This window comes from Hyla sarda, chromosome 3 (genome assembly GCF_029499605.1).
Source record: "Hyla sarda isolate aHylSar1 chromosome 3, aHylSar1.hap1, whole genome shotgun sequence".
NCBI classification, from domain to species: Eukaryota; Metazoa; Chordata; class Amphibia; order Anura; family Hylidae; genus Hyla; species Hyla sarda.
In genome coordinates, this window is record NC_079191.1 from 91,495,266 (window position 1) to 91,508,106 (window position 12,841).

Consider the following 12,841-nt stretch of genomic DNA (forward strand, 5'->3'; position numbering starts at 1 on the left):
CGCAGGTTGAAGACCACTGCGGCCTTAGTCATCATCCAGCCCCCCTTATTGTTTTGTACTCACCTTCCCTAGGGGGGAAGTTAGGGTGAGCTGGTCCAGGCCATCTATGCTGCAGGGACCATCCTGTGGGCACGGTTAGTCGTTCCGGGCTGTCCATTTTCACTGGGAGGGGGGCTCTTCTCCATGCTCGGCCCCGGACTAGTGACGTTGCGTTGATGACGACGCACAGGGACGTTGCGCATGAACGTCCCTGTGCGTCGTCGTCAAGGCAACGTCGCTAGTCTGGCGCAGGCGCGGAGAAGAGGGCCCCCCCGGTGAAAATGGACAGCCCGGAACGACTAACCCTCCCCACCGGACGGTCCCTGCAGCACAGATGGTCCGGACCAGCTCACCCTAACTTCCCGCCGAGGGGAGGTGAGTACAAAACAAAAGGGGGGGGGGGGGGGGCTGGATGATGACGAAGGCCGCAGTGGTCTTCAGCCTGCGGACCTCCAGAGGTTTCAAAACGACAACACCCAGCATGCTGGGAGTTGTAGTTTTGCAGCATCTGGAGGTCCGCAGGTTGAAGACCATTGATGAAGGGATTGACAGGCGGAGAGTTCACTCGAGTATAAGCCTCGGGGGCGTTTTCAGCACAAAGAATCGTGCTGAAAAACTCGGCTTATACTCGAGTATATACGGTGTAAGGCTACTTTCACACTGCTGTTAGCACATGGCAGTGGTGACGCCTGTCGTGGGAGCCCGGGGAAATAGCGGGAGAAAAATTACTGCTTGCGCCATTAGTTACACCCTAAAAAATAATCTTTTGTGGCTGTTCTGGACGGGGTGCAACCACAGTGTGTAAGGGGCCTTGGGGTGCATTCACATCACTGTTTGTGTATACAGTTTAGGGAAATGAATGCTGCATAAGCTAAAATCCTATGAAACTGCATACTCACATGGTTTAATGTTTCTCACTGACTACAATACCATGTTTGTTTTTTTAAATAGGATACAGTGAATATGCGGATTTAAAATGTTAGAGAAAACTGTGATAGGACGCTCTTCTTCGTTCGACAAAGAAACAGGACTGACTTACAGCCGCGCCAAACTATTTAAAATCAGATTCACTTTTTTTAGTATGGTTTTTCAGTGGCAGTCTATGGATACGGTAAAAAAAAAGGGTGGTATACGGTTTTATAAATGGTGTTCTTTTACTACGTCCAGTGTTTATAGCAGGATGGTTTTCACTGCTGACATATGAATGTAGTTTAGGACGTTACTATGGGTGGTAATTACATGTTAATGTTCATTCCTTTGACCTTGGAGGAATGACATTCTGGTTGTAATTCCAGCAAGTTTCAAAAGAGTTTAATACAGCTGAAGCGCATGTCTAGTGTACCAGACTACCAGCATCACAGAGCCCTATGATTCTATGGCCGGCATTCAGCATTGTGTTTACCCTTTTTTTTCTTCATCTATATTTGGCGCTATTTTGGTGCAAGTGTCCTTTATATGCGCCTTTTTTTTGCCCCTTTTTGTTTACACATTTCTGCAGATTTTGAGTTGTAATCCACTGATTTTGGCAACACACATGATATAAAAGGGTTTTATGAACTGCACCTTTTTGTAAAACGGCGCAAAACCACCAAAAAGTCTCTAAACTTCACCAGCCCTGACTTAGCTTAGCTTTTTGGTGTATGTGAAGAGAGAAATTTCAGAAAATGTGACCTGCACAAAATTTATCAAATGCTCTGTGACCATTTAATAAATGTGGTGCTCCTACACATCACCAGCACACAAAAAAAGGGGTAGAAAAATGCTTCACTTACACCTACAATAATAAATGCCTCTGAGTTTGTGTCATGAACTCTCCAGTTGGGCCTGGGACTTGTGGCCTTAAAAGGGGTACTCAAGTGGAAAACTTTCATTTAAAAAATTTATTTATTTTATTTTTATTTTTAAACCAACTCATGCAAAAAAGTTAAACAGATTTGTAAATTGTTTCTATAAAAAATTCTTAATCCTTCCAGTACTTATTAGTGGCTGTATACTACAGGGGAAGTTATTTTCTTTTGGGATTTCTCTTCTGTCTGCCCACAGTGCTCAGACATTTTAGGAACTGTCCAGAGCAGCATTTGTTTGCTATGGGGATTTTCGGAGGTGTCAGCTGAGAGCACTGTGGTCATGACAGAAAAGAAATCCAAAAAGAAAAGAATTTCCTCTGTAGTATACAACCGCTAATAAGTACTGTAAGGATTAAGATTTTTTTTTTTATTATTAATTTACAAATCTTTTTACCGTTCTGGCACCAGTTGCTTTAAAAAAAAAAAAAAAGTACCCCTTTAATATAGGTGCAAAAATGGCAGATGGAGATGGGGTGGGAAAATGAAACATGTAAGTATATAGAAGTGGTTTGGTACATTGCTTATATTGTACTACAGTGTTTTTTTTTTTTTAACGTGTGGCTGTCCAGATATATTGCAAAACTAAAATTTCCATCATACGTTTGACTGTGCGAACAAGATGAAAGTTGTAGATTTGCAATAGCCATAGGTTGTGCAGCATTGTGGTAGGGTAAGGTTGGTCATCAGCACCGTTGTCTCCTTTTCCTCATTCCCCATAATATAAACATCCCTCACATTACTGTCACAACCCATCCCATTCTTTTCTATATGAGGTGCTGGTCAGATGTGAGGCCACGGTCAGAAACTATTCACTTGTTTTCATCTACCTGTTCTGTTCTTTTAGGTCTACAACCATGAACCCAGTTTATAGCCCTGGTTCTTCAGGGGTTCCTTATGCAAACGCTAAAGGTATTGGCTACACTGGTAAGTATAGCATCTGAATTGTATACCCCACTCCATATTTATAACCAGAGTTTCTCTTCTCTTCATGTATGTCTCTATTTTTTGTAAAATGTAATCCATACAAAATATAAGGGGCTGTTATATAGTCACAATCTGTTAGGCATAGAGGCATGATGTTTTCTGGGCTTATCAAGGCTTATCACACAGTTCTTTTTAACACATTTCTCACAGTTTTTTTTTTTTTCTTTCTGTGGCCAAATTTACTTTTAAGGACACAGCCCTTTTTAACCTGAAGAACATGGCCAGCTTTAATTTTTGCATTTTCCTATATGCCTTTTAACCCCTTAAGGATGCAGCCCTTTTTCACCTTAAAGGGGTTATCCAGGAAAAAACAATTTTTTTTTTTTTTTTATAACTGGCTCCAGAAAGTTAAACAGATTTGTAAATTACTTCTATTAAAAAATCTTAATCCTTTCAGTACTTATGAGCTTCTGAAGTTAAGGTTGTTCTTTTCTGTCTAAATCCTCTCTGACACCTGTCTCGGGAACCGCCCAGTTTAGAAGCAAATCCCCATAGCAAACCTCTTCTAAACTGGGCGTTTCCCGAGACACGTGTCATCAGAGAGGATTTAGACAGAAAAGAACAACCTTAATTTTAGAAGCTCATAAGTACTGAAAGGATTAGGATTTTTTATTAGAAGTAATTTACAAATGTGTTTAACTTTCTGGAGCCAGTTGATATATATTAAAGTTTTTTCCTGGAATACCCCTTTAAGGACTGAGCCCTTTTTTGCAATTCTGACCACTGTCACTTTATGCATTAATAACTCTAAAACGCTTTTACCAAATATTCTGATTCTGAGATTGTTTTTTCGTGACATATTCTACTTTATTTTGATGGTAAATTTTCGTCGTTACTTGCATCCTTTTTGGTGAAAAATCCCAAAATTCCATGACAATTTTGAAAGTTTTGCATTTGAAGCTCTCTGCTTTTAAGGAAAATGGATATTCCAAAGAAATTTTATTTTTATTCACAAATACAATATGTCCACTTTATGTTGGCATCATAAAATGGACATATTTTCACTTTTTGAAAAAATTTGAGGGCTTCAAAGTAGAGCAGCAATTTTCAAAAATTTCATGAAAATTTCAAAATCTGAAGGGACACATGTTACAGAACTACAACTCCCAGCATGCCTGGGCAGTCTATACATGCTGGGAGTTGTAGTTTTGCAACATCTGGAGGGCCACCGTTTGGGTACCGCTGTAATAATGCTCTCCAAACTGTGATCCTCCAGGTGTTTCAAAACTACAACTCCCAGCATGCCCAGACAGCATTTTTGGAAACAAAAATGCAATTTTGCTAATTTTTTGGGGTTTTGTTTTTATGTAGTGCGCTTTACGGTAAAACTTGCATGTTCATTTTATTCTATGGGTCAGTACAATTAAAATGACACCCATGGTGGGTATGAGGGCTCATTTGTTGTGCTGTATCCTGTAGTTTTTATTGGTACCACTTTTGCAAATATGTGACTTTTTAGTCACTTTTTATAAAAAAAATTTTGGGGATGTAATGTGACCAAAAAGTCACCCATTTTTGACTTTGGTATTGTTTTTACATTATGACCGTTCATCGAATAGGATCATGAACCCCTTTAAAGGGGTTATCCACCATAAGGTGATTTTAGTACGTACCTGGCAGACAGTAATGGACGTGCTTAGGAAGGATCTGCGCTTGTCTTGGGGCTAAATGGCTATGTTGGGAGATTACCATAAAACTGATATTTCCTGTTTCAGTTTTCTTTTTTTGATTACAAATCCCATAATTCCATTTTCCTCCCTCCCACTTATCAGCCACCCCACCCATTGAAACATAAATGAGCTGCATCCATTCATAAGACCTGTGGTTTTCAATCAGGGTGCCTATAGCTGTTGCATTAGTTGCAGATTGATCTCTCTCCCACCAAGCGATCGCTCCACCCATTGAAGCAGACAGGCTCCCTGTCATCAGCTGTATAGTGAGTCAGGTCTCGGGTACATTGCAACCTGGGGAAAAAAATCTGAGACAGTCATTTTGCTGTTAAAAATAAATATTGGGGTGAAATCACATAAGAATTGTGAGAAAACCGTCACACACAGGTACAGACACTATAGTATGAACAAACTAACTTTACAGCCCCTGTAGCATAGTCAAATAAAAAAAAATCCTGGAATACCTCTTACGTAAATTTGCGTCCTGTGGCTGGCTCCCAATCTGTGAAACGCGCTCAGCTTCGTATCTGCGGGGTCCCGGTTGCTATCAGCAACCAGGACCCGCGGCTAATACCGGACATCGCACATCGGGATGTGATGTCTGGAATTAACCCTTTAGACGCCGCGGTCAAAGTTGATTGCAGAATCTAAAATGGGAGAATACACTGCCGGTTAGCTCAGCAGAGCTGTTCGGGATCGTTGCAGTGAAATCGTGGCATCCCGAACAGCTGAGAGGACAGCGGGAGGTGTTTTGCCTTACCTCCTAGCTGTCCGATCAGCGTTTGATTGCTTCAAGCCTGAAATCCAGGCTTGAGCAATCAAGCGCAGAAAACACTGATCAATGCATTCCTGTGGCAATGCATTGAACAGTGTAAGAGATCAGTGCATGCAGTTTTATAGCCACTAGAGGGGGCTATAACACTGCATAAAAAAGTAAGGAAAAAAAAGTTTATAAATGTGATTTAACCCCTCCCTAATAAAAATCTGAATCACTTCCCTTTTCCCATAAAAAAAAGTTTGTAAATAAACACATGTGATATCGCCGGGTGCGTTAATGCCCGAACTGTAAAAATATATTGTTGAACCGCACGGTCAATGTCGTACGCACAAAATAATTCAAAGTCAAAAATAGCGTATTTTTGGTCACTTTTTATACCATAATAAAAATGAATAAAAAGCGATCAAAAAGTCAGATCAGAACAAAAATGGTGCCAATAAAAACTTCAGATCATGGCGCAAAAAATGAGTCCTCATATCGGCCCGTTCATAGAAAAATAAAAAAGTTATATGGGTCAGAAGAGGACAATTTTAAAGGTATAAATTTAAATGTAGTTATGATTTTTTCCAGAAGTACGACAAAATCAAACCTATATAAGTAGAGTATCATTTTAATCATATGGACCTACAGAATAAATATCAGGTGTCATTTTTACCGAAAAATCTACTGTGTAAAAACGGAAGCCCCCAAAATTTACAAAATGGCTTTTTTTTTCTTTAATTTTGTTGCACAATGATTTTTTTTTTCCGTTTCGCTGTAGATTTTTGGGTAAAGTGACTGATGTCATTACAAAGTAGAATTGGTGGCGCAAAAAATAAGCCATCATATGGATTTTTAGGTGCAAAATTGAAAAGGTCATTTTTAAAATGTAAGGAGGAAAAAATGAAAGTACAAGAACTGAAAAATGCTTGGCCCTTAAGGGGTTAAGGGCGGACCCATTTTTTACGTTAGTGACTAGGTTCTTTTCATTTTTTTTTATTTTACTTATGTCTCTTTAAATGGTAATAACTTTAGAATGCTTTTTCTGAGAGTTTTTTCGAGACATATTGTACTTCATATAAGTGGAGCATTTTTGTTGACACATGAAGCATTTTTTGTTAAACTCCAAAATATTGTGAAATACCCATTTTATATAGCTTTCTATGTTCTTTTTTCTCTGAGCAAAATTATTTTTCTGGCATTCGTTTTCCAACAGTCGTAACTTTATTTTTCGTCTGACGCCATTAAGGGCTTATTTTTTTGTGGGATGAGCTGTACTTTTCATTGGTATCATTTTTGCAGTATGTGCTACCTTTTGATCTTTTTATTCCGCTATTTGTAAAAAAAAAAAAAATTGGAAAACTGTTTACTGTATGGGATAATTTACATTATAGTTTTATAGTACATGTCATTATGGACGTGGCAATACCTATTATGTATATGATTTGAGTTTTTGATATTTTTTAGGGGTATTACAGGGCTTTTATTGGGAAAGGGGCATTTATTTCTTTATTTTTACACATAATACTTTTTAAGAACTTTTTTTTTTAATAAACTTTTTTTTACAGGTTATACTATGCTGCAATACATTTGTACTGCAGCACAGTATGACCCGATCAGCTGCACACAGTAAACCCTGTGCTATCCAGCCTGTGGCTGGATCTCACAGGCTTCCGTAGCAGGCAGACAGGAGGTCATGATCTGACCTCCTGCTGCCATAGCAACAAACGACGACCCGTGAGCGCGCTTCCCCTGTCAACACCATAGATGCCGTGATCAGGATTGATGATGGCATCTATGGGGTTAATGCTGCTGAAACCGGCACGATCGCGGCCCCGGCAGCTGCAGCGAGACTCCGGTTGTGATTGACAGCTGGGTCCTGCCGCTGATTTCCTGCGCTGCCGTGGCAATGTAGGCGATCGCTAGGACGTATGCATACGTCCCAGCACGCGAACGTGTCAGGTGCTGGGATGTATGCATACGTCCTATAGCGGGATGGGGTTAAAGGGGTACTCCGGTGGAAAACTTTTTATTTTTTTTAAATGAACTGGTGCCAGAAAGTTAAACAGACTTGTAAATTACTTCTATTAAAAAACAAACAAAATCTTTTTTGTACTTTTTAGCAGCTGTATGCTACAGAGAAAATTCTTAACCCTTTGAATTTCTTTTTTGTGTTGTCATCAGTGCTCTCTGCTGACACCTCTGTCCTTGTCAGGAACTGTCCAGAGTAGCATAGGTTTACTATGGGGATTTTCTCCTGCTCTGGACAGTTCCTGATTTAGGTATCAGGTGTCAGCAGAGAGCACTGTGGACAACACAAAAAAGAAATTAAAAAATAATTTCCTCTGTAGCAAACAGCTGCGAAAAAGTACTGAAAGGATTAAGATTTTTTTAATATAAGTAATTTACAAATCTGTTTAACTTTCTGGCACCAGTTCATGTAATAAAAAAAAATAAAAATAAAAAGTTTTCCACCGAAGTACCCCTTTAACATTGTGTTGTATTAGCTTGGACATTTTTGCACGCAAACATACCAAATATGTTTATTTTGTTTTTAGTTTTATTTGTAAAATGGGAAAAGAGGGTCATTTACTTTTTATAATTGGGGAAGGGTGTTATTCACATTTCTTAAAACTTTTTTTACTTGCACTGTCCCCATATCCTGTCCTGATATCCTTTCCCCCGCACTAACTATTCTCTGCACCTACCTGCCTGACAGTTGTTCCCGGCAATCTCTGCAGCCTGAGAGTAATGTAATCAGGAAAAGTCCCATAGACACATGAGACTTCAAATTAACCTTCTACCCTTACAAATGGAGGTTGTGGTTTGTGTTGATTTAACTCTGCTATATTTTTAGTTGACATATAAGTAGGGATGTCCTTGTGCAAATGTCCCTGACACTTAATCTGATACTTGCCGGTGGGACCCCCGCCGGCAGGTATCAAGGAGCCGAACTATGCAGCGTGCCCAGCCGCTGAGCGTGCATCCTAGCCGGGACCTGTGGCTAATGGAATAAAGTATCAGTACTCATACTCTGTGTTAAAAAAAATAGTATCGGGACATCCTTACATGTAAGTAACATGTATACCATGTTTTATCGAAATATCTCCAACCATTTGAAAGTTATGCTAGAACTTTCATATATACATGTACACATATGTTGAGTTTTATTTAGACCCAAACATTTTTTATTTTTTTTTTTCCTTTAAACACAATCTCCTCTTCCTTTTTAGCAGGCTTTCCAATGGGATATGCTGCTGCTGCTCCTGCCTATTCCCCTAATATGTACGCTGGTGCAAATCCTGCCTTCCCATCAGGTAAGCATGTCTGTCTTGCATGAAAGAGCTATGTAATCTCTAGAAACCTGCGGCAGGTTGTTTTTGTAGGACTTTCATCCATTACTGTCAGAACACTGACAGACGACCCCTTTGTCAGGGACTGATCCTTAAGAACATGTTCACACTACTGAATTCAGCAAGAAAAATGTTATTGCCTAATTCTGTGCCTTTTCTGCTCAATAGTAAAGAGCAGAAATTAGGTTGAGTCCGCTCTTATTTTGTGTGGAATAAGCATTGGACATCAAAGTTCCATTCAGATGTTTGTTGGAAGTTCCATCATGGAACTTCTGCGCTGTGCACCTAGCAGAGGAAAACCCATTGTTGTCAATGTGCATGTGATGCACGAGGGAATCCACACACAATTCTGTGTGGATTCCACCTTAAAAATCTGTAGTGTGAACATACCCTGATAATTATTTGTTCGCTAGGCTTCTTACAGGTGCTGTGGACAGTCCTATCATATCGAGGGTCCTGGGCTGTAGATTTTGGGCAGTTACATTATGACTGCAATGGGATTAGCAGGCATGCAAAACGGTTTTAAGACAGTGGGCCTCGTTTACTAAGAGTGTCGGGTTTTTACTAATGGGAAATGTTGTTTCAGACTTGCAGGATTTCTCTCTATATACTATGGGGAAAAGTTGTGAAAGATTTCTGACCACCTTTTTCTTAGGTGGAAATTTCCAGCCATTTATCCACAGGATTTTCTGTGAATTCAATAGTAAATAGGTCAGGTTGTGAAATTACGCCCCCTTTGCGGCTTTTTACAGTGCGATATCTGGTTTGGTGGATATTCCTGGCGCACACTGTCACACATTGGCGCAGACACTGCGCCAAAATAATCCGACAAAAACTGGTTGGTGTCAGCTTAGTAAATGAGGCCCAGTGTGTAGCTTTTGCTCTATAGGTGGAATATGTATTGCTGAAAGGCTGATAGCCCAGCTCTATGTTCTTTTTGATGTAAATGAGTATTTTTAGCGCATTGCACATAAAGCAATTGTGATGCATATTCTTCAGATGGATACAAATCCCTCAAGAAGCTCCAACTTGTAAGAAATGGTAAAATAAAAGAAGATTAAACTGTCTTATATACTCACCATTAAAATCTGCTCCTGTCCCTATCGGACCTGTGTATTCGCTAGGCCTTAGTGCCGATGCCTTTATGCAGATGTAACATCATGTGGTAATGTCATACAGTTGTTGCCTTGATATTGCATTACAATGGATCCACTGGCATGGAGCAGCACTTTACTGTAAGTATTTTGGATTTTAATTTTTTTTCCATTTTACTATTTTTAAAATCTGCTGTAACTGGGATTTCAACTAATAGTGGCTTCCTACTTGTTGCTTTGGTGACAGGACTATGGTATATCACATTTCCTTTAGCTTAAAATCAGAGTTTTCTTCCTCATCAACTACTTGTGGCTGCTGAACAACTTAACATGTTTGTCCGGTCATCAAGTAATTCTGCAGAGATGTTCAGGATCATCCCTGTAAAGTTTGTAGCTGCACCAAAATTGTCCAGTTACAGGGGTGAGAGCCGCCATCAGTGTGAGAACACGGACATGATTGGGTGCAGGGGCTACTTTTTGAAAAACACATTTCTTAAATTGCTATTTCCTCAATATTGCAAAAAAATTGTAAAAAATATTAAATGCTTCTAAAAGTGATGGGGGCAGTCTAGAAGTGGCAGATGATTGTCTTAAAGGGGTACTCCGGTGAAAACCTTTTTTCTTTTAAATCAACTGGTGGCAGAAAGTTAAACATATTTGTAAATTACTTCTATTAAAAAATCTTAATCCTCCCAGTACTTTTTAGCTGCTGAATGCTACAGAGGAAATTCCTTTCTTTTTGGAACACTGATGACATCATGAGCACAGTGCTCTCTGCTGACATCTCTGTCCATTTTAGCAACCATGCATAGCAGATGTATGCTAAGGGAAGCATGGTGGCTCAGTGGTTAGCACTGCTGCCCTGCAGTGCAGGGGCCTTGGGTTCAAATCCCACTAAGGACAACAAAAAATAGTTATTATTATAATAACATCAGCAGAGAGAACTGTGCTCGTGATGTCATCAGAGAGCATTCCAAAAAGAAAATAATTTCCTCTGTAGTATTCAGCAGCTAATAAATACAGGAAGGATCAAAACATTTTTAATAGAAGTAATTTACAAATATGTTTAACTTTCTGCCACCAGGTGATTTAAAAGGTTAAAGGTTTTCACCGAAGTACCCCTTTAAATCATGGCATTTAAAAAGGAAAGAGCTGAGAGGCATTACCCCACACGTGTTATGTTAGATTGCTATGTCTTAACTGTATGCAAAAAAGTATAATACCATATAGTGTATGTAATGTGAATCCAGCAGTTGCCATAGGTGACAATAATCTGTACTAAACAAGATCACATTTCTTCCTTTCATATCCATGAGAGGTAATACTGCTATTGTGATAGGTGTAATAGTTGGTCGACTTCATTGTTCGAAAACAACAAACATTGCGGGAAATTTATCAAAACCTGTGTAGAGGAAGAGCGGTGCAGTTGCCCATTGCAACCAATCGGATCATTTCTTTCATTTTTAAAGAGGCCTGTGAAAAATGAAAAAAGCGATCTGATTGGTTTCTCTGGGCATCTGCACCAATATTCCTCTACACAGGTTTTGATAAGTCTCCCCCTTTGTGTTTTTGTGGAAACTGTTGTCACCTTTTAACTACATGCTGCAATGGAGGAATTTGTCAAGCAGCAAATAATATCTTTGAATCAATCATTTTGGAGAACCTGTAAGTTGGAGCTAAAACTTGCTTCAACTTGGAGCTGGTGTAGATTTCAAAGTGCGGCTTGTGTAAATTGCCTCCAGTGTACCGGATCTCAACATTTTGTAAGTGATCAGGTATTTGTAGACCAGTTATTTAGTTATTCTAAAATTAACAAAACAAAAACATGGAATATTTGTGTGATCCTACGTGGGGGTTACTTATGCTAAATCTTTGCCCTTTTGCGTCTTTGTTGGGGGTTACCATAAAGTTTATAAATGTGTTGACATTAAAGCCAAACTGAACTAAAATGCAACTTTTATTTTCAGAGGTAGAACAACCATCATATGCGAGTTCCGGTGTGCAAATGTACATGTTCGGGCACACGTTCTCTGCTGCGAGAAACGGTGCATTAAATTCAGGTACCTGCTTTGCTTTTCTTTAACGCTAGTTACTCTTCTCTCTTCCTTTTACATAAGGCACTAAAAAGCAAAATAAGTACCTGAAAATGCATTTCTAAGGTAAAACAGTTACGTGTGTGTGTTGGGTGCCTGCAGCCATCTTGCACCCAATAAAGAATCTTATGTCTAGAAACAGCAGCACTTTATGTCATCGTGTGATGCAATTCTCAGCACTTTGATTACTCAACCCAACAGGGTGTAAATTGGGGGCAATTGCAGGGAGACAGACGGTGCTGCTGCTTTGTCTGTGGGAGTCTCTCGCATTCACCGAAGTAGCATGAAGGACATTATAGAGCGTCAATAAGCAGTGCTGCTATGAATCCAGCACTGTGGGACAGAAGAACACTTACTACAAACAGAAGCCAAAGGCTATTATTTTGTCTCCAGTGTGAATGATCAATTTAGGAGTTGGGTTCAGAAGGGTCTAAGAGAGAGAGTTTGGGCGAGATTTATTAAAACCTGTGCAGAGAAAATGTGCTCTTTTGGTCTCATTTTTAAAGAGACCCCTGAAAAATGAAAGAAGCAATCCAATTGGTTGCTATTGACAACTGGGCAATTTTTTCCTCTGCTCAGGTTTTGATAAGTCTCCCCCTTTGTCTTTTTCCTAGCAGAAAATCTCTTCATGATTTTACTTTGAGCTTCCAGTGAGAGTTTAAAGAAGTTATTACTATGAAGAAAAACAAGTCTAAACTGATAAATTATTAAAGGGAATCTGTCATCAGTATCACCCACACTATCTTGTTGGTACAGGCTTGTATTTCAGGTGATACTGATGAAAAAGATACTTACCCCCACCAGATCCATGGCTCTCTTTGTACTGTGTGCATGCACAGTGACCCCAGATAGGAGCAAGCTTTATGAAAATTCATTAGCCGGGCAGATGGAGCATGAAGCAGTGATGACATCACCACACCCCCTGCGCACAAAGTCTGTTGATAAGCATATACCAGAAAAGGAGGGTAACAGATGAACAAGGCCACGGACCTGGGGATGGTAAG

General features: G+C 39.6%; 1 protein-coding gene across 13 annotated transcripts in view; it reads left to right on the plus strand.

The window, feature by feature from the left end:
* FAM168B (family with sequence similarity 168 member B) overlaps window positions 1-12,841 on the plus strand; it is a 48,254-nt gene that overhangs the window by 10,617 nt on the left and 24,796 nt on the right. For 6 of the 13 annotated variants that reach the window (XM_056564575.1, XM_056564573.1, XM_056564571.1 and 3 more), the window contains 3 exons: window positions 2,731-2,810; window positions 8,531-8,614; window positions 11,712-11,804. In XM_056564575.1, coding sequence (XP_056420550.1) covers window positions 2,741-2,810; window positions 8,531-8,614; window positions 11,712-11,804 — 247 coding nt within the window. In that variant the 5' untranslated portion in view covers window positions 2,731-2,740. The remainder of the gene's footprint in view (window positions 1-2,730; window positions 2,811-8,530; window positions 8,615-11,711; window positions 11,805-12,841) is intronic. The other 7 variants (XM_056564579.1, XM_056564576.1, XM_056564577.1 and 4 more) reach the window with 3 other exon arrangements.